Source organism: Phalacrocorax carbo, chromosome Z, assembly GCF_963921805.1.
Source record: "Phalacrocorax carbo chromosome Z, bPhaCar2.1, whole genome shotgun sequence".
Lineage (NCBI taxonomy): Eukaryota > Metazoa > Chordata > Aves > Suliformes > Phalacrocoracidae > Phalacrocorax > Phalacrocorax carbo.
The window spans coordinates 10008121-10029923 of NC_087548.1; the positions used below are offsets into that span (position 1 = coordinate 10008121).

The following is a 21803-nucleotide window of genomic DNA, read 5'->3' on the forward strand; positions in this document are numbered from 1 at the left end:
GCAGAGCAACAAAATGACTCTTTTCACTGCCCTGTTCTTTTAATTGGCTTTCATTTGGGGTAAACCGCGATTGCAGGCAGTGGCCTGCTCATGGACAAGGTGTTAACAGAGCTATCCCTGGGATGGATCTGTGCCGGATGCTGCTTCACTTTTCCCTATAGCTGATACTCCTTCTTTAAAAAAGGTTTAACAAGTCTTCTTTCAGTGAGCCTTCCTAGCTCTGCCACGGGTGCGGTTTTAAGGTTCAGAAAGAGCAGATATTAAGATTTTTAATGTCCTGGTTCTGGGTGGTGGGGGGTGCTAGAAGACTTTGTTTCATGCGGGTTTTGTTGTTGTTGTAATTCTTTTATCACAGTCCAAGGCACAAGGCAGGATGTGAAAGCAGGTGAGTCACGGGAGTGGGAATTTGGGAGAGGGGCTGTCTGAGGTTTTACCCACCCGCAGCTCCTGCGCTGTCAGATCTCCACGTCTTTAGCCTTTAAATGTTGTAAGTGTGCGCGCGGGAAGGGAAGACAGACAGAACCCCCTCCTCAGACCCCAAGAAGTAGCATGCCTGGTCAGACAGCAGACAATGCGTGGTGCCTGCCACCAGCCCGGCATTAGGCGTCTGACAGCAGCTGCCTCCCCATTAGCGGCGAAAGATGTTTGAAGAGCCGTAAAAGGCAGCGAAGGCTGCCGGGGGCCAGACTCGGGTGTCGCCCCCAGGTGCGGGCGGAGGGGGGGTGGACAGGCGGGGGGGGGGAATGTACCCGTGGGTTCGGGCCTGCCCCACGGCCCCCCGCGCTTTCCCCCCACCCCGAGGGTATCGCCGGTCGCCCAGGGGAGGGGCGCAGCCCTGCTGCACCCCCCACCCCACCCCGACCCCCCCCCCAGGATCGGGCCCCTCCATGCTCGTCTGCTGGCAGGGGCGCTCCTTTAGGGCACGGGAAGACTCGCAGTCACAGGAGTAGTTGTGATAGCTGAGCCACCTGCATTGGGTCGGATATTTAAATTTTTTTTTATTTTTTAAGGGGGGGAGAGGACACTGCCTTGCTGCTCTGTTATTAAAACAAAAGCCAAATAAAGTGAAAACTGCTACAAAGGTGTTGCGGTTTTGTTCTTTTTTTGCTTCTTTTTAAAACAGAAATAAAAATAAATTCTGGTCAATAAAACATGCAGGAACGCTGCAAATTAAAACTAATAGCCTCCCCCCCTCCACAGCTGCCCCTTCCGTTCACAGCCACACGTGTTACCGGCGCCCTGCCCGGCGCTCCCGGGGGACGGGCGGCCGGGGGGTCCCGCTCCCAGCCCGCCCTCCGGGGCTGCCGCCGCGGGGAGCTGCCGGCGGCGCCGCCAACAATGGCTGGGAGCCCCCGGGACGCTCCCGGGGCGGCCGGGCCGGCCGTGGGGGGCCGGCGGTGTCTGCGAGCACCCCCGGGGCAGGGGAGGCAGCCGGGCGGCGTGGGGCTGCAGCCTGGCCGGGGGGGTTCAGGCCAGGTAAGTCGCCGGCTGCTCCGAGCTCGCCTGCTGGTGTTCCTCCGAGCTTCATCCCCGCACAGCTTGCACGGGAACCGGGGGAAAGGGGCGGGGGGGGGGCGGGGGGGAGGAGAAAAAGAAAAATTGCTCTGAGCACACGCAGAGCCTTGTTTTGTTACTGTCGGGATTACTGATATTATTATTTGGGGGACAAGGGGGAGCTGTGTCCTTAATCCGAGCCTCTTTGCCCTCCCCACCCCCAGATGCTATGAAAGGAGAGCTGATTTCATTTCCACCATACAGTACACTTTGTCCAGAGAGCATTGTTCGGACAAGCAACTCCCGATCCCTGATGACTACAAAATACGATTTATGTTTCCATCAGAGAGAGACAGAATATCCTGATGGCTTGAAAGTCGGGCAAGAAAATCTTATCTAATCAATCCCGTTCCAATACACACACACACACACACGCGCGCGCACGCAGCTAGTACAGGAGGTAGCGTCCGCTCTAATTGTACGTAAAATAAATATCGGCAGCATGAAAATTAACAACAGTCATCTCGGTATTTTTCGTCTCCCTCTAAAGAGCTACGGTAGTACAGTTTGCGCCTTTCCTAGCTTGATGTCATCATCATCAGCATAATTTTAAAAAATAGATCTTATAGAGCATGCATTTTTTTTTTAGATGCAACAAGAACATATATAGTAGAGAGCTTGTAACATCACAACCACAACAACAACAGCAAAAGCAACCTCTGAGCCCGGGGATTCGTCCGTATCTGAACTGCTTTTATTATCAATTGCGAAATCATAATAAGAGTAAATAATAAATAAGAGATCATCATAATAGGAAGAAGTCAGAACACCTTGGGTTTGTTTTTTTTCCCACTCTTAAATAAAAAGGCAGATTTCCCGATGATCACTGAAATTATAACGACAGCGATTGATCGGAGGGCTTGCAAAGGAAAAGAAAAAAAAAATCATCATCATTGGTCCTAAAAACGCAACCGTTCCCCTTTGCTCACTTGGCACAATAGAAATTGACTGTCTCTCAAAGAGCCATGCGCCTAGTGCTATTTATAGCCAGGGGCTGTGTTGGAAGATACCATTAAGCTTCTCCCGGGCAGACAGACAGGGGGGTGGTTGGATGGGAGGAGGGGGTTTAGCTAGAGTAGAGGCAAAAGCAATCCCCCACCCCCAGCCTCCCTTCCCCGCACACACACACATCCACACACTCACACCCCACCCCCTAGTCTGGCTGGGAATTTGAACCGATCCAGCCTGTTTAAACGGAAAGGACACAGATCTTCAATGTAAAAAAAAAATCAGATCAGACCCAGAGAGAGAGAGAGACGGAGAGGGAGGAGTGTGTGTGTGTGTGAGTGTGTGTGTGTGTGTGTGAAAGAGGGAGAGGGAGCGAGAGAGCGAGAGAGAGAGAGAGGGAGAGAGAGGGAGAGAGGGAGGGAGAGAGAAAAGAAGAGGGGGAAAAAAAGGAAAGAAGATTTTCTCTATGTATATAAAGATGGCCACGTTAGCAAACGGACAACCAGACAATACCAGCCTGAGTAGCAATCACAGCAACCCCAGCACCAACGGGCATATGAACGGATTAAACCATAGTCCCGGAAACCCATCCACCATCCCAATGAAGGACCACGATGCCATTAAGCTCTTTATTGGGCAGATCCCCCGTAACCTGGACGAGAAAGACCTCAAACCGCTCTTCGAGGAGTTCGGGAAGATCTATGAACTGACGGTACTGAAGGACAGGTTCACTGGCATGCACAAAGGTGAGTTACCTCCTGAACTTTCCCGGGAGAGATCGGGAGAGGAAGGCAGGCTCCCGCTCCCTCTCTGGATCTCTCTCTCTTTCCTTTCGATTTCATTTCATTTTATTTCATTTTTGGTTGGCCCGGGGGCGGAGGCGGCAGGCTGGGGGGGCAGGGAAAGAAATAATAGACACTCTTGGAAAGAGAAGAGAGAGAAGCAGGGAAGGGGGTCAGCTCCGCTGGGTTTTTTGTTTCTTTCCCCCCTTTCCCGGGGGGCGAGGTGCCGGCACCTGGGGCAGCCGGGGCGCCCGGGCGAGCGGGCGGCGGGGCGGGCAGGCAGCTGTCCGCGCGCTCCTGGTGCTGAAGGGAGCGAGAGGGTTTCTTTATTTATCTTTGGGAGCCGCACATTTTCCACCCAGGGGTGTGTGTGTCCGTATGACTGTCCGTGTGTTTGCCAGGAGCTGGGAAGCCCCTATTTTACAACTGTTGTGCATCTGGCACTGCCGCCTTTCCTTTTTCTTTCTTTTTCTTTTTTCTTTTTTTTTCTTTTTTTTCTTTTTTTTTTTTTTCTTAATTTTTATTTATTACTGCTGTTAGAATTAGTATTTGTAGTCTGCTCCGAAGCGAGAGGCAAAGGAGAGTGAGTTGCTCCGGGTGGGTTATTTCATTTTGGTTTTGTTCAGAGTGGGAACAGGGATATAAACAACAATAAAAAAGCCTATCTCAAGCGGGGCGGGGGGGTGGGGTGGGTGTACAAAATCACGATGTGTGCATGTGTATGTGTGTGTTGGAGAGGGTGAGCCAGGAGGGATGGATGGCAGTTTAGTTCCAGAAAGCAGAAGTCTCCAAGCAGGCATATTCCAAGCACTACTTTAATGTGCCGAAAGTCCATCCCAGGAACTTTTTAGGTTTTCTTTAAAGGCAGTGGAGACGCACTCCCCATGCAATGCCTCGCTTGCTCCATCTCTGCCCGCTCCTCTCCCTGCTTAGGTTAGTCTCTCCGGAGGTGCATTTCAGATTAGATAATGGTACATTTTGAAGGTGGGGGAGGGTGTGTGTGGTGGGGGATAGATGCTTGGATCCTCGGGTAGGAAAGTAGGACTTGCAGGGAGGAAGTTGAAGGTAATTTCCATGGTAGCCCCGCTTAGAAGCAGGAGAGACCCAGGAGTGAAGCGAATCACTTTATTAACTCAGGTTCAGTATATATAAGTGTGTGTGTGCGCGTGTGTGTGTGTGTTTATATCGTTAGATATGAAGAAAAGAAAAGAAAAGAAAAGAAAAGAAAAGAAAAGAAAAGAAAAGAAAAGAAAAGAAAAGAAAAGAAAAGAAAAGAAAAGAAAAGAAAAGAAAAGAAAAGAAAAGAAAAGAAAAGAAAAGAAAAGAAAAGAAAAGAAAAGAAAAGAAAAGAAAAGAAAAGAAAAGAAAAAGATCAGATCAGAAGTGATTGGGGTGTGACTCCAGATTTAGTGCAGCAGGAGAAAGGGTTTTGCAGGGGACCACGGAGGGAGTGGAAGTTGCAGCTGTTAGAGGAGATGTTCAGTAGCCGTATCTACTCCAGCTTGGTGGACTCCTGGCAGGGAGAGTCACTGGTAATGGCATTACTGGCTTCCTAGCTTTCCAGATACCTTGGCGAGTTGTAAATCTTGAACTTAACAGCATGTTTAGCAGGCATCTCTTCCCCCTTCCCACTCACTCTCCTCCTCTCTTCCACCCTCAGGAAATGTGAATGAAAATATACCCTGACAGTGCAAAGTAACAGTTTCGCACAGGCTAGAGAAAATGTTCAGGGCTCGGGGACCGGGGAGTCAGTCCAAGTTATAGGATATTTATTCCTTCCTTTCTGGCCGGTTTCTCCAAACACCCTTCTCCTATTTACAATGATCAGTGTAGCCTTTTCGAACCTTGCTTTCTTTTCAGACTAGCTTCCTAGAAGCCACATCAAGGTCTGATGGGCATCATTTAAACATGACATTTGTACTACAATAATTATGAATAATAACAATAAAAATAATAGTAAGAAGCACAGGGAAATAAAGGTCCTGGGAGGTTTCATCTAATAGATGAGGCACAGTGAGAGTAGCCACTGAGCTAATGTGTGCGCGCATGTGTGTGAAAAAATTATCTGAGGTTTCTGTAAAATAAACACAACAACAGTGAAAGCTACTCTGAAGAGAATCATTCAACATAGTGTAGAGGAAATCTTTGAGCTAACACCTCAATAAAGGATTTTTATGGTGGGGGGAGTTTATTTTGATTTGTTGATGAGATTTTATTCTTCTGCTATGTTCTATCTTAAACCTGTAATTAATCAATCTATGCGCTAACTTTAATGTCTATTTCCTAGATATGAATTCTTTCTCTTTCCGATCAGTTTTGCTTTTACTGTATGCCTGTGTTCACAGAGACAAACTCAGGAAGCGGGGGAGGGAGGGAAAGAGAGAGAGAGGGATCATTTATCTTGCTTGGATGTGTTTAACACATATTCCTGAATTAAGCAAGATACTAACTTCATTTCCCTTCATTTCATTTCTGTTCTAAAGCTGCAACCTAGGAAAAAAGCCAGGTGGGAAATCTTGTCACCTCATCAAACCAAATTGCATGAGTTCATCTTGAAAGAAACAGTAATTTTTAACCTCCTAGAAGTTTTGGACTTTGGAAGGAAAAATGATGATGATGATTGCTATTTCACAGGCTAGGTTTTGAGTGAAGCTTCAATAGACACCGAGTTGCCAGCATTTCAGAGATCGGTTTTATTTAGTACATCCAAGAAGAGTTTGAACTCCTTTCTAGCGATGCCGCTGATTTATTAGCTAATCCTGATATAAATGTGCCTCTGGCTACCTGGAAAAAAATTACTTTCTTGACAGTAGTGATTAATTACTATTAAGTCAAAAAGCATGATGGGGCTTTGAATGATGAGGATTGTGTTTGGCTTTTTAAAATTATTTTATTTCATTTTTAATCTATTTTTTTCCCTTCTCCAAATGCAGTCATGTGAAGCATAGTATTCAATCAGATCTCCTTATTTTGGCTTTGCTTTGCAGGCATAGGTGAAGAATTACAAAAAGATAGTCCAACTTGGCTCTCAGGGGTAGGATGGCAATATGAAACCCCAAGATGCTTTCCATAAGTGATGCATAATGCTTATACATTAATTGATCCATCACTCTTAGTTGATTTCATTCCTAATCCAGGGTATGAGGCTGTGGCAGAGGTATACCCTGAAGGGTTAACAGTGGGCTGTAGTTTATTTAAGTGTATGGAGAGAAAGCCTTGGGTGTGGAGGGGGAGAAGGTGGGTTTGTGTGGGGAGAGGGGAAGAGACAGGAATTAGCTTAAAGTAAAAATGTAGCAACCAGAGTTATTTCAGGTGTAAATCCATTGAAATGAGAACACAGAATGTGTATTTTGAAAATATTATTAAGATCCTATTGTGATGCTCCTGTATAGCAGGAAGAAACTGTAAATCAAGAACCTGAAGATAAAGTACATGACTATGCCCCCTTCCCAAAAAAACTATCACTAAAGGAGTGAAGTCCCAGGTTCTCTCACCAACAGCCCCAGCTGATACCAGGCCAGATACCCGGGAAGAGGCAAGGGAGCACAATTCTCTTGCAGACACGCAAAGACAGAAAAGGGTATGGGGGACGCAGTGTGTGAGGGAAGGCAGGAAAGGCTTGCCAGATCCCCGAGAAAACAAGGTTTCATGGCATGAGCGTAGCTGCTGCATATTTCCCTGGTCCTCGCTTCTCTCCACACAGGGCAGGAACAGGCTCCTGCTGTGGTACTTTGCTCTAGGTTTGGGAAGATGCTGTGTGCTGAGATCTGCAGGTAGAAATCTACCGGGGCTGAGCTGACCCACCCACGCGCTCACACATACACACACACACATACACACGCACGGAGTTAACTAATCACACTTGAACAATTTAGCAAGCCATTCATTCATAACTTCCCCCCTTCTTATCTAGCAGTGGAGTATGCTTAAAGGCTGAGTTACTGGGAGACATAAAGGTTAGTGCTCTCAGGACAGCCATATTATAATGCATTATCTTTGAAGTCATTTAAGGCCAATTTAAGTGGTATTTAGTATAATATTTATGAATTAATGTAATCTAAATATAGGACTGTCCCGATAGGTTTAAACAGCCTTTTCTATCGAAGCTTGCTTGTACCCAAAGCCTGGAATGTGTTTTAATTTAAAACACACAGGTCTCCATAATATTCTATTTAGGAAGTCAGAAGAAATCAGCATTCCACACTTAACTGAGATTTACTGAAACACACGCGGGTGAGTGCACTTAAAGAGTGGAGATAGTGTGCAGTGGAAAAGCAAGAGTCTTCCACAGACCTGAGAAATACAACATTATTTCAACCCTTATTTGGGGGGGGGGGGAAGCACAAAGCCCCCCAAACCTCCTTGAAATCCACCATTGCAGTCCCATGGTTATGATGGTGTTTCTACGTGACCCGAACCACACTCAATAAGCACTCAATGCAGCTAGAAAAATGCAGTATGAAAAGAATAGTTTAGTTCTTTTGCTGCTTTACCTTCTTAAAAGTATAAATAATTTTGAAATTTAAGACACCTCAAGGGTAGGTGAACACGGCTTCCATTCATTATATTCTGTTCTGTTTGATTACAAAGATAGATGGTAGAAAAATTAAAACCTTGTTTAGTCTAAGGATGTTTATGAAGGTTTTGGATAGCTCAGAAATTCAAAGGTGCAATGAAAATGAGCATTCAGTTAAGATGATATATTTGTATATATGTATAAATGTATAGATTTGTGTGTGCGTATACATATGGAAAAAAGAGATGTATACACATTCATGCATATAGCCTTTGGGAAATGGAAATTTAGTTGAAAAGAAGCACAGCGCAATACAGGTGCTGAATAAACTCCTCCATAATTGAAACATAAGGCTTGCCTGGCTGAAAGCAACATATACAGCATTTAGTATGGTAGTAAACCAAACAAGTTTTAGGGAGGTAAATGCACAAATAAACTGGAATAAAACAGAGGAAGCTTTATGCCTCAGGTCTAAAGAACAACCCCTTAAAACAATCAAAATGCAATTGGATAGCTTGATGGAAGAGAGAGGAAAAAAGCAACCCCCTGTACATTATAATCTCCTGTACAGATGAGCGTGTATGTGTTTTGATAATGTCAAACAGATAGCCCAGATTGCTTCATAAATTAGAAGGCTATATGTTAACTCTTTTTTCAGGGGTCTGGACATGAATTCTGGTTTCTAAAAGCAGCTGCAGCCAGTTATGATGCTGTTGTTACGGTTGTGTCAGCATTTCCAATACAAACTCCAATTTTCTGGGATCTCTCGCTTGGCTGTTAAGTTTTGCACTGAAAGCTGTTCTTCAGCTAGCCCCACTACAATATCAGCTAATCATCTTTACAAGAATGGATATGTTTTAAAGTTACATAATATGGAGGAAAGAAAGAAATTAAAGTTTGTGTTTCTAGAGCTTTTGTTTCTTCTCTTACCTTTCTCCAGGTTAGACTTACATTTCCTACATATTTATGGATTACGGTTGTTTTTATCCCTCTGTATCTACATATAGTGGTGCTTTCAACATTTTAGGGAAGGAAAAAAAGGCACTTACATTTTTTCTTTAAGAAAAAAATAGCAACAACAACCAAATTTCATAGCATTTAGTTGGCCAAACCAAGATATTAATTAAGGCGTGAATCAGGAACTTACTGATTTCTGAAATATAACAACAGAAACAGTGGACAGTTTTGTTTTGTTTTATTTTATTTTCTTTCCTGTATTCAGCCATAAGAGATCAGGAATGTCATCACTGAAGTAGGGAGAAAAATTGAGGATCCTTGTCACCTTGGATGAAAAGTGTGGTTCATCTGGTCCTGTATCCCGCATCAGCCAGTGGCCAGTGCCACAGACAAGGCTTTCTTTAGCAGAGGATTCAAATTGCATAGTACAATAAAAGCCAGGCAGCTGATGGAATAGTCTTTTGGAGAAAGTTGTCAGAGAGTATCTGGAAATTTTGCCTGGGTAAAGAGTGACCAAGATTGCGGAAAGTGTCTTATGCTCAACAGAAAAGAGGATTGTCCCTGTCAAGGAGGGCGGGCAGAGGATTCTCTATGCAAGGTGGTCAAAAGCAAGGGGCAAAAGGGGCTGGATGATTGAGGAGGGCCTCCCTTAGCCTTAAGAGCTGGAAATAAGGAGCCACGTTTTTCAGCAAGAGTCAGGGTGTTTTTTATCATGCATACCCTGTACGCATGCATACCAGCCACACTGACCCGACAGACCATAACGACACTAAAGGAGCTGTTACCGTCCCTCCCGTCAATCAAGTGTGAACCGAGCCTGGCTTATGCGACAGACAGTAATGGTTTCAAGGGAGAAAAAGTGGGGGAGATGGTCTAGGCTATTGGGCCACTTACCTGCATTTATAATAGAGAAAAAGCACCTGATGCCTAAAGACTCGTGTAGGTGTTGGCTATAGCCCTACAATAATATTCCATAACAGCAGGAGGCTGTAGAGCTAAACGTGACTTGTCCACCAGGCTCTGTCTGGTTTCTGCCCCATAAGAGTGTGCACTAACCAGGTGAGGTGTTAAGTGAGCTAAGTTGAATCCTGGCCTTAACAAATAGGCTAGTGTTCCATTAATGACAGCATCTTCTTTACTTAGGGAGCGAAGGCCTGTTGCCTGCTTGCTGGGCAGAAGTCAGTGAGATTTTTGCCATCACTTCGGTGCATTCATGTTTGGAAATCCTGACGCAGGCTTGTACTTCGTGTCTCACATTCCCTTTAAAATTCCGGATTGTGGATTTACATAGCATACCACAATACATGCAGCTAATTCTTCCTGCTTCTGTGCTTGCTGGTCTGTCCATTAACTTAGTTTTCCTTTTGTAAGTGAAACTAAAACTAAACCAAACCTTAGGAACTGAAAAAAACCTGACTCCTGCTACATTTCTCACTCACTTAACTGTTCCACCGATGCCCGTGTGACTGTTGCCGGGGTTTGTCATGGCGGACTGACCGTTATGTATTAAAATCTGCAGCGGAAAAAGGGAAAAAAAATAACCATGGTGAGTTAAAGTTATGGCTTTTTTTCCACTATCGCTTCACTGACTGAGCTGGGGTATATATTATAGGGTCCTCTCTCCGTAACTTCTCGAGATGCATCATCGCATTTTGGGGATCGCAGGATCTATTGAATTACTTTGTCTGTGCTGCATCGCTTGGTGTGGACTGGAGTCAGGATGTCACCACAGATATTGCATTTGTTTGCTTTTGTCACCATGAGCCGCAGCCTGAATGCACACACAGGTGAATGCAGCTTTTAATGTGCATTCATTATATCCAACTGACATCCCCTCGAAGGAAGAGAGGGCTTATTATTGTCGCTCCTTAAAATAAAGATGGATGAGAGCTCTAAACCTCTCAAATAAAGTGCCTGACCATACGTAGTAGCTAAAAATAAATCATATACGGCCATCTATTCCATGTAAATGAATGGCAAGACATATAGATATAGACATTGTGTTAAGTTTGTCAAGCAGAAGCAGCCAAAAATATCGATCAAGGCAAGGGGGAAAAATTGATAATGAACTGGACTCCAAGAAGACTTTAATTGACAGTGACTTCTGTGAACCAGCTTTGGACAGTATATATAAACTGACCATGATGTAACTTTATTGCAATGCACTCTCCTTTAATTAATTGTCACCTTTGTTAAGACTGGCTACAGATCAAAGGTTTAAAGATACTTAACAGGTTCTTAGTAACAAACCGTTCAGACGCATTAGAAATATCCAACAGCTCAGCCAATGAGGCATGCAGATTTCGATCTACACCACCCTTATCTGTTTATTTCTCCCTCCTTTGTTGAACATGGACAATCATTGTTTAACATTAACTATTTTGTAGATGGCTTTGTTGGTGATGTTAATGCCTCCAGGGATGTATAGTTGCTGGTGAGAGGGCCCTTTGCTGTCAGGTCTGTTGAAGCATTTTGCCCCCAGAAAGTTGCTTACAGTTTGATAGACCAAGACACAGTGCAGACACAGTATGTAACGCAGGCTGTTCTTTCCCCTTTACATTGGTGAGGTCTGTAATTTCCATATTTAGATTTGGAAAACATAAAGAGACATAGTTGGCATGAAAGGTGCAGCCAAGAATTAACTTTTATGTGAAAAGTGCATATGGAGAGAGATACAAGTGTGTCTGCCACGTCTGTATATCACACACACGGGCAACCATTTATTTATGTGCATATTAATGAAAACATGCATTCAGTAGAGACAAGCTGATATATGTCTCCAACTAATTCCTTTCTAAAAGACAGTACAGAGATCATACTCTTGCGTAAAAGTGGCAGGTGACTTAACAGGCTATTCCTGGAATTATATGCAGAGTTTAATATGATACAAAGCAGTTTGTTCATTATACTAATTTAATGATACAGTCACACTTAATTAATCCACGTCTGGTTTATTTGTACATTGTGTTTGAGTCTCCAAAATATTTTAGAGGCAACCCAGTTGACTTCCCAGTGTGCTGGGGCAGATAACTCTGGACATGAAGCTTCTTCAAACAGAATAAGAATGGAGCTTTGCAGACACAGTTGGTCTGATGAGATCTGACTGCATATTTGGCCTGTTTCTAATTCAAATGCCTGTGTATATAATACACAGAGACTGTGTATGCCCGCATGTATCGAAAGGGCAGGCTTACATTTGCATATAGTTCCTCTCCTTTTCAGTCCCTAAGGATAGATTCGCATCACATAATATGCATCACTCACTGCAAACGCACACAAATATCTTTGTCGGATTTGGTAGCTTCTTGCAGGTAGATGTATAAAGCAGCATCAGCCTAATAATATCCCTATAAAACAGTGTTCCTTCCTGGGATCCAGAGGGATGAAGGTTGTCAGAAGATCAAAAGATATATCACAGCGTGCTTGTAGAAATCCCCTGATTATGTTTCCTCTCTATAATGCTCTAATTCACTATTTGATCAATTGTAAAAGGGCCAATGCTTTAGGAGGGAGAAAAAATGTATTAGGTTACTAGATGCTTGAGGGTGAGTGAAAATCACACCTAAAATTATATGTAGCAATACAGTAATGAGCTTATCAATACTTCTTTAAGGAATCTGACAGCCCTATAGGAGAGATTCAGTTCTGTGAGCAAAGGTCACAATATAGATATTGCTTATTAAGACTATCGATAGCCTAGTTGACCAATCTAACAGAGACTGTATAATGTACCTACTGTTAACAGGCAGGGAGGAGAACTACGAAGAATTTACAGAATTTCCCACATGTAATATTAATAATATTGATTGATTCTAATAATATAATAAGGTAAAAATGCGCTTCTTTGAAATGATGCATGAGAGAGAGGTGGGGGGAAGAGAGGGAGGTACCTTTGCTGAGTAGATTGAATTGGCTTGCACCTCTTTGAAAGCTAACCCAAAGAAAACTCAGTTTTCTTGCCTCTTGCAGGCAGGGCTCTGTTTCTTGCCCATTATTTCACCTGATCCAGACAGAAATGAGATACCTCTTTCTCTGCAACTGGGTCTTTGCCCGGCAGCTACAGAGAAACCAGAGGCCTGAGAAACTTAAGGCAGACAGGACTATTTTGGTCAACCAGTTCAGCTCCCATTGGAACAGGATTAATCCCAGAAAGCTCTTTTTCAACACAGCAATGATTATTTTATTTTTTCCACACCTTTAACAGCATTGAAAAATGGGGGGGAAAAGAAGGTGGAAGTAACATATATTCTATGATACACATAATTTATAATTGGTGGGAAAGAACATTGCAGAGCAGCTACAGACCTGCTCCAAAGCCTGCTGAAGTCTTCAGGAAAACTCTACCTTGCCTGCAGCAGTGTTTGGATTGGGCCCTAAGTTACAGGCGGTTCTGCAAGATACTGCTCGCTTTTTGAGGAAGGAAGAACCAATAATATGCAATGTGACTGCCTTAAGGCTGTTACTTATCTAAATCCAGATACACAGACCTGCTTCCTTCTGAATTTCCTAAATACTCCCTCTTCAGCAATAGAGTGCCTTGTCTAGGTATGCTAGTTCACTCCTTTTGCTATAGCATCCAGCTTGAAGTGTTTCGTTCCAGTTTCCGTGTGGTAGTTTTGCGATGGTTTGCATTTCATTATGCTTTCTCTCAGTTTACAGGGCAAGTGTTTTTCTTTTGTGAACACTTAATTGCTTTTAAAAGCGATTTATTTGATCGTATTCCATCTTCAATAATACATGGATGAGGATGCAATTTTTCACCCTCTTTTATAAAGATATATTGTTATTCAGTTATGCTATTCTGCGGGTTTTGTTCTGTTTTGTGCATTCGGAGGGAGTCTGGTCATTTTTTTTGCTCTGTTTTCCTTCTTCCTATTTTTTTTTATTATGGATTTTTTTTTCCTTTTCAGAAAAATAAATCTCATTCAAGATACTGGCAATATATGAGAAAAGTAGGAGTGGAAGTGAGGAATGGGCAAGACAACCAACAAAAATCCTTTGGCAAGGTCTTTAAAAGCATATCATTGCTGCATGTTTATTTGTAAGAGTCTGGATCCAGCCAATTTTGATACAAAAAAAAAAAAAAGAGTATCTTGCAAATCATTTAACTCTAAGTTTAGTCATTGACAGAAAAGGGAAAAAAACCCAAGCCAACCCATAGAAACACTGGAAGGAAATGTACATCAAGATTTTGCAGGGTATGAGGGTGATAGAATGGTGCTAAGTTGTACATTCTACTATTAGATTAATAAAAGTTAAGACCAAATTAAACAGACAAATAAATAAAAAAATAAAAGCAAGCATTGCCTTTCTTTCTGGATTATTTGCTAGTTACAAATACACCTCAGAGCTGCCCCCTCTAAATTGCTGCCTGTGCCTGCAGCTTCATTCAAAGGAAGGGCATTATCTGGTGGGTGAGGGAGGGCGGTGAGGATGTCTGGGTTCTAATCACAGCGTGGATAATTACTCACCAACACTCTCTGATGGAGTCACTTAAGCTCGGTGCCTTCAGGCCTGATCTGAAACCTGTTGAACCAACGTTAAGGTTCCCATTGGCTCCCGTGAGCTATTGATCTTTCATACTAGGCCAGTTGGATTTTTTTATTTTATCTTTTCTTTTTTTTTTTATAAATGAGAAGTTAATGGCATAAATCTGACATTTATTTTTTTCTCAGTAAATGTTGTAGTGCATCTCTGATGACAAATGTGTTAAATCAGAGTCCCTTTCTGTGCAGATCAGGAAAACATGCTTTCAAAAAACACGTGGCAGGGAGGTGGAAAATTAGCTTTGCTCATTTCACTTGTAACTACATATTTGTCCCTGCTTTGCCAAGAAAGGGTCAGTGACAATTTTGCTGGTTTTCTTTGTGTGAGTAGGATTCAGCCTTCGTAATTTCTCTGTCTACAGGAATATCATCATTCACTGATTCAGGATCTTGATTTTTTTTCTTCTTTTAGTGAATCACATATATACTCTTCATTGTTATGGCAACTGAGGGAGCTGCAAAGCTCAAAGATTTGATGAAGGGTTGCATCCCACCTTTCTTCTCTAAGGGCCTGATCCAAACCTATTGTTTGTGATATGATTTGGATCAAGATGAGGGTATCTGCCTCCACCAGGTCAGTAAAAAGAGCAAGTTCCCTCTAGACAAGTATACTCCTGTCCTCAGTATGGGCAGATGGAATTGGCAGTCAGCGTCCATTTGCTGAGGACCGGCCCAACACTCTCTGAAGTCAATAGTTAGAGTCTGACCCAGCCTCACAAACAACAGACAGACACCATGTGAATCCATAAGCAGGGATGTGAATGTCCCTGACTTTGGCAGAGCAAAGGAGTCCAGAAGGGAGTTTTCACCGCTGCTACCCAAAAAGTAGTTTATTGTGGTGAATAAACAAGATTCCAGCAACCTCGAATATCCGGCCGCAGCAAAATTAGTTTAGAAACATTTTCATTTAAAAGGGGGTTTTTCAGATGTTCTCTTACAGCGAAGATCTGAGAAGCAAATGAATCAGGCTCCCTGGTTTGTCTTTATTATTTATTTATTTATTAATTATTATTATTATTATTATTATTTCAGTTGCAGTTTTGTTTAGTTCTTCAATAGCAAAGTATGTGGTTTCTTGTGTGTGTGTTTCCATCCCATCTGTACTTATGTCTTTTATGAAATAAACAGAGGAACTGGAGTGTGCATGTGTGTACGTGTATGTGTAGAGTCGATTATCTAACCCCTAGTCTATTTGAAATCATCACAGTGCACTCAAGTCAATGATATTCTGTCAAAGGTGGAGAGGAAGCATGCGTGCAGTGTGAGTGTGTGAACGTGATGCTGCTTGATTGCCTGAAATCCAACTAAGTCTCAGTTTCAAAGGCCTGGGGGCAGCAGGGAAAGTATTTGTTTGTTTAATTATTTATATATTTATTCAGCTTTACTGACAGTGTTTGCAGATGGGGGAAAAAAAAAAATTAAGAAGGAATGTTAGGTTCTTGTTTCGAGGGGAATGTGTGTTGTATTAGGCTCAATCTGTTCTCCCATATAACGGCTTCTTTGTGCTGTTAAATGATCGTTTGTTACTGACCGGCTCATTGAGAAAACCCAGAGACGGGCTGGTAGAATTAGGTTTTACAAGTTTGTTCATAAAAGCAGTTGCACAATAGGTGTGTCATTCCCCTGTCTTCTCCCCTACCCTGATCCAGGGACAGGACTTCTGGCAGCAGCTTTTTAATTCAAAGCGAAATAGCCGAGCCACCAGCAGGCCCAGCGACCCTGCTCTGCGCTACCAGGCAAAACCCGTCCGACTGATTGCCGGGCGAGCAGCTCGGTTCTCCACCCCTGGCCCCCGTGTTTGCTCTCCATGTGCTGTGCCCGGGCTCTCGCTGGCTGGGTTTGCATCCAAGACCAGCTCCTCACCCTTCCTTCCCAAGCTTCCTCCCCTGGTTGCAGGTGCAAGCGTGGGTTCACAAACCATAGGCTCAGATCTGTCCCCGGGCGCTGCGCCAGGCTCACTGCCCGTTTCCCACAATGTCCTTCCCAGCCTACCTGTGCTCATGGGTCGTTTATTTTCCATAGCCAACCTCTGCTGCTATAAGACTGTTTCCCTGGCTCTCACCATCGCTGTTCACACTCCTCTTCCCTCTGTTCAGCTCTGCACCGATGTTTTGCCCTCATGCTGCTGCTGGCTGTCACCCCTGTAGAGAGCACTTCACCAGCTCACGTCGCGAGTCGCCACTCTGATTCTCTCAGACCACATTAACTACCCCTCCTTTCCTTTCTCAGCTCTTCCCCAAACACGGTTTTGGAAAAGGAAGCCATACTGGCCAAGTATTTTCAAAAAGAAAAAAACATGGGTAGTAGCAGAAAGACCCATACCCACAAAGTATACACACAAATACACAAACATATATATTTCTGTACATAAACTACTAAGAGAGTAGACAAAAAAGGTGTGTTTTTTTCTTTTTGAGGTTCAAAGCTTGATGTCCTCTTTCAAAGACTAAAAATACCCGAACAGTGCAGTAAGTCTATAATTTCACTGAGGCAATTGCACCTTTTTTATTTTTCTAAATTTTCTTGTTTCATTAAATCAACAGCAGATTTCTCACACCTGAACAAAAATCCTGCATATATTTTCCTTTCAATTCCTAAAATCGTGATCTTATTCTTAGCTATTCCTGGCAGCCCCTTCTGGGACTACAGTTTAGCTTCTTGAAAAAATATTTCTCCCTGTTGTTTTGAAACATAACTAACCCTCAGCTCCAGGACCTTTCTTTAGCAACCTCAACTTAAGCAAGAAGGCAAAATAAGCCTTGTATGTAGTGCGGCATCAGAGTCTCCTTCATTCAGAGGTAGGTAGGAAGGGATTAAGACCCTATTTCCAGCCCAGACCTCTTACTAACCTTCTGTGTCCTGCCAGATCCTGTTCCTAGACCTTGCTCTTCCTCAGTTTGCTATGTATAAAGAGGAATTTATGATACCAAGCTTTGCAAAGAGCTTTGTGTGTATTTAAGGTATAAGTCGTACTGTAGCTTTAGCGGTGATGGTCTAAGGTTATAAATGAGACAACATTTGTAGGGAGAGGTAATATCTTTTATTAGTCCGGCTGATATAACTGGGAAAAAAAACGACAGACTTCCTTGTGTGCCTGAAAGCTTGTCTATTTTTTCCAACTATATCAGTTGGTCTAATAAAAGATATTACCTCTCCCGGCAAGCCTTGTCTCATTTGAGGTGTAAAGCATGTAGGCTGATTATTTAGGCCTGTTTTTTGTCTGTGTTGCAGGATTAGACATTTCCTCATCTAGGTGGCCAGGGAAAAAGCAGCCCAGGTTGGTGTCCCCTTCTCTCACCTTCTGTGATCAGCAGCCGTGGTCATCTCACAGACATTAAGAGGCGCACAGAAACTCTGACAGCTCCTATTTTCTGATCGTAGAGATGTCCTTTCTTTTTTGCTGTTCTGCTCCCGTACGAAGCACCACCGGCCCTTTTCTCACCCCTGTGACTGTGATTTATTTATAAAATTGCTGCGTATATGTGTGTGCGCGCGCGCGTGTGGGCAACCACACAAACATCCCCAAGCTGCCGAGCAAGTTGATGAGCATTTTCTAATGTATTTAGCAAGTAATAATGCAAACCACAGGCAAAAACTCAGTGAGGAGAACAGGTAAAATCCTTAAGCCAGGGAAGACTTTGGAAGGAAGGGATTTTTTCCCTCAGCTACAAATAAATTGCTGCCCCCACCATGTCTGAGAGAAGCATTTATTTGTTTGTTTTTTTCATTTGATTTCATAAAACACAGCTGAAAATATTGAGCAGGTCAAAAGAATCCAGAAACAGGTAGTAGGTTTTCAGACGTGGCAAAATCCTGCTCATATGCATAAGGCAGCAGAAGTCAGAGAACAGCTATTACTTATGCTTGGCTTTACTACCAGTGAAAGCATCGGATCATCTATTCAGATCAGGATAGTCAGCTATGCCAAAGGTTTAATCAAATATTAAACATGGTCAGTAAACTTAAACCAATGTTGGACGTGCGGGAGTTTTTCTACTTTTCAAGCAAGTGCTCTAAGAGGAGAAAGTTTTCTCCCTTCTCTCTCTGATAGGGATTTTTTGTCGCTGGAGGAATCTTTTTTTCAGACAGAGATCCACACTGGTGTATGTCTAGGTAAATACATGTGCTTGTGGGGGTTTCCATATGTGTCTCTTACCCTGCCAGGCAGAGACAGAGTTGTTTTTTCCGTGCAAGTTCAGATCTTTCTCGCTCGGATAATTTCCCGTACGCTTCTAATCATTCACCTGATATGCTCTTCTGTGTCCATCTGTCCCTCTCCAAATACAATGCTTTCTTTCTTGCACTCCCTCTTATCATCCATTCAACGGAGTTAGAAAGGTGTGTGCATGTAGATGTGTGTGTGTGTGTATTTGCAAACCCGTGCAGGTAGATGCGCATATCTGGTTGCTTATTGATAAATAATACACGCACAAAGCCACATCTGCCTCTTCCTACATACATTTGGGCTGTATTTACACCCTCCAGCCCTTATTTATTCTCACCGGGGGCACTCAGAGGTAGAACATTTTGCAGGGAGTTATGGTTTATGATGTTGCCTCTCCCTTCTATTATTCATTCTCTCTGATTTTTATCTAATCTCTCTTTGATTGTCCTGGTGCAGCTTAAGAGACAAAGTGAATTTTTATTACATCATCAATATAATCTCCAGCTAATCAGCATCTGTGTGCATTACCATGCCCCCTTTGGCTTTTCATCGTTGTCCATAAATAATAAGAATAATAATCGGGACCATTTTTGTGTGCGTGTGTTTTTGTGTGTGTGTGTTGGTATCAGGCAGAGAGTCACAGCTGCACTTTTTCATTTCAGCCAGTTTGTTTTAGCAACATTGGACTCAGCTTTGTGCAGATTGTCTTGACTGTTGCACAGATTAATTTCCTGGTGCCTAACACTTAAATCATGGAAACAATTAAAGCAGATGAATCCATACACATCTTCTCTCAGCAACTGAACTTTGCTGTTAACTTGTACACACATTTCCATGGCATTACAGGCAACATGCCCAGTACCAGTGGAGTGTGGAGGAGTTAACATATACCCCTCTACGGGTGTTTAACCTCTAAATTTTTAGTGTGTACTTGTTACTCTTTCTTGGGGAGGAGGATAGTACATTGCATGTCTTTGAACAGGGAGCTCGGAGACCAGATTTTTGGCTTTTGATTGCTGATACTTTTCCACAGCTTGCTGTGTAGTACTTAGGCTGCCACTCAGGTCTGGAAATTTTGCAGAGTTGAGCTCCTGTACATTTTTTCTCCTCCCTTTCCATCTCTGGAAGAACAATGATAATAATACCTCTCCATAAAGTAAGACTTGTGCCATACTTCGAAATTCTCATCCTCTGTACAGCTGTCTTGTGCATTTTAAACAGAAAGGATCTGCTTTCTTTTTAGAATACCCTGCTTTGGAAGTGCAAGGTGATGGCAGTGCTTCTCTGTTAAGCAGGCAGACTTCAGATTGGCTTCCCAGTGGCTTAGGGTGATACTTGCATCCGATATGCAAACTGTAATGCCCGCGTTCTGTCCTGCAGTACCAGGATTAGTCCTTTCTGAGTTGTCCAAGACTGATCACAAACACTGTGCCTGAGTTCCATCAGATACAACAAAGTATTCCATAAAAAAGGCACATACGCTTATGGACAAATTTTAGACTGATGTACTAAACAGTAGCGAACCCCTCTGGAAAGGACCTGTATCTCTTCCAGATGAAATGTAGTTATGGTATAGAGCCGTCCATCCAGCAAAGTGTGTGCTTAATTCATATTGTGGAAAGCCTCCCAGAACGCAATAGGTTCTTAAAGTTGAGCAGGTGCTTAAATGCTTTACTGGATCTGTGGAAATCTGCAGTTCAGATGAAATAATTAAGCGTAGGGGTGTTACAGAAGCCAAGTGAAAAGCATAATTCTGTGACTCAGAAATAACACTCCTTCATAGCTGTGGCAGAACACTGAAATCATGAAAGAAACACCGTGTACCTTGAACACCTTGCAGCAGGGATCGGGCTGAGACCCTTCCTATATTTAAAAATATTTTCTTCCTGATCTTTTTTTATGGACAGATTCTGATTACATTTGGCCTGGGAATGGGATTTGCTCTAAGCAAAGAGAAACACAGCATATTTTCAGATCTCATCTTCAGTTTTCTTTTTTTATACCAAACCCTCTTCCCTGGCCCCTCCAGCTCCACTCCCTGTTTTGACAAACGAGCTCATTTATCAGATGGGAAAAGAGGAAAGGGGGAACGAGAATATTTTTGGTTTCTTCTGTTTTGCATGATATAATCCCCCTCTCCGCTTAGCACCTCCGTAAATAGGAGCTCTAATCTGAAACTGGTCACAGTTTATCGCACTCAGGACTAGACCAGATTGCGTCCTGAGTTTCTGTCAACCATGTAATAAAGAGACCAGAGTTTTACACTTTACACACATAAAGTTGACACTTTGTGTAACATCTCTTGATTGTCCTTGATCCGTTATTGTTTTACATTTTAAATTTTGAGTTTTATTTGCATGTGTATTGCTAGGCCTCTCTTTAATGTTTTGCTATTCATTTACGCCCTCCTGCCCCTGCTTATACCCGTTCTTGATCAGCTTGCCCAAACCCAGTGGCTAAATTCCCTGGGCAGGTATGAAACCAACATCATTCCCGGATAAAAATCTACCTTGAAGGCTGAAAAGCATCCTCCGTTTGTAACTAGAAGGCATGAAAAAGAACACATCACTTATCTGAATTTGCTGTTCATCCAAGCACTGTTTATGGAGATTTACAGTACCTTGCCTGTGCAAAGAGCTCTATTCCATGGTGACCGCTGGAGGATTTTAGGTGGCGGTATTAGCCGCAGTATTAAAAATGCATCGGAAGGCACGGGGTGGGAGATTAGTTGGATAGAAAGACCCATGAATGAAGGGTTAATTACATTCAAAGAGGGCATCATATGGAGCAGAAGAGGCAATAGGTTTCTTTTCTTCAAAATTTACTAAATAGCTGGAAACACGGTTTAATGAATTTTAATGGGATCTTTCTGAATCCTATGCATATTGCATCTGCTGACTGTAGGAAGTCAAAGTATTGTTGAAAGGGAGGGTATTGCCCTACTTTAGGTTTCACAGTTCAGTATTTAAAAAAATATTCTGCAACAAGCACTTTATTCAATATATATTTTTCTCCTTATTTAATTCCTTGCCTTGCAAGCGGAAAAGACTTTCGGGATCTGTGAGCCCTCAATACTGTAGATTATTCTACTGTTATATAACACGTGCTTTACATTTATTGAGCCATCTTGTGCCGTCAAGATAAAGAAGGCCTTAGTATTTTTCCCTGCTTAAGAGCCATCTATGTCTATGAGGATGTGGTGATGAATTCTGCTCTCACTTATACCCATGTAAATCTAGAGAAACTGACTCCTGTAAATTTTTTTCAGGATTATTGCGATATAAATGAGATCAGGATTTGGCCCAGTCTGGTGGAAGAAAGAAAGAAAGAAAGTA

General features: G+C 42.9%; 1 protein-coding gene across 8 annotated transcripts in view; it reads left to right on the forward strand.

Annotated features, from left to right (window-relative positions):
• Positions 1-2227: 2227 nt before the first annotated feature.
• Positions 2228-21803, forward strand: part of CELF4 (CUGBP Elav-like family member 4) — a 720771-nt gene continuing 701195 nt past the window's right edge. For all 8 annotated transcript variants that reach the window (XM_064438557.1, XM_064438561.1, XM_064438558.1 and 5 more), the window contains exon 1: positions 2228-3248. In XM_064438557.1, coding sequence (XP_064294627.1) covers positions 2969-3248 — 280 coding nt within the window. In that variant the 5' untranslated portion in view covers positions 2228-2968. The remainder of the gene's footprint in view (positions 3249-21803) is intronic.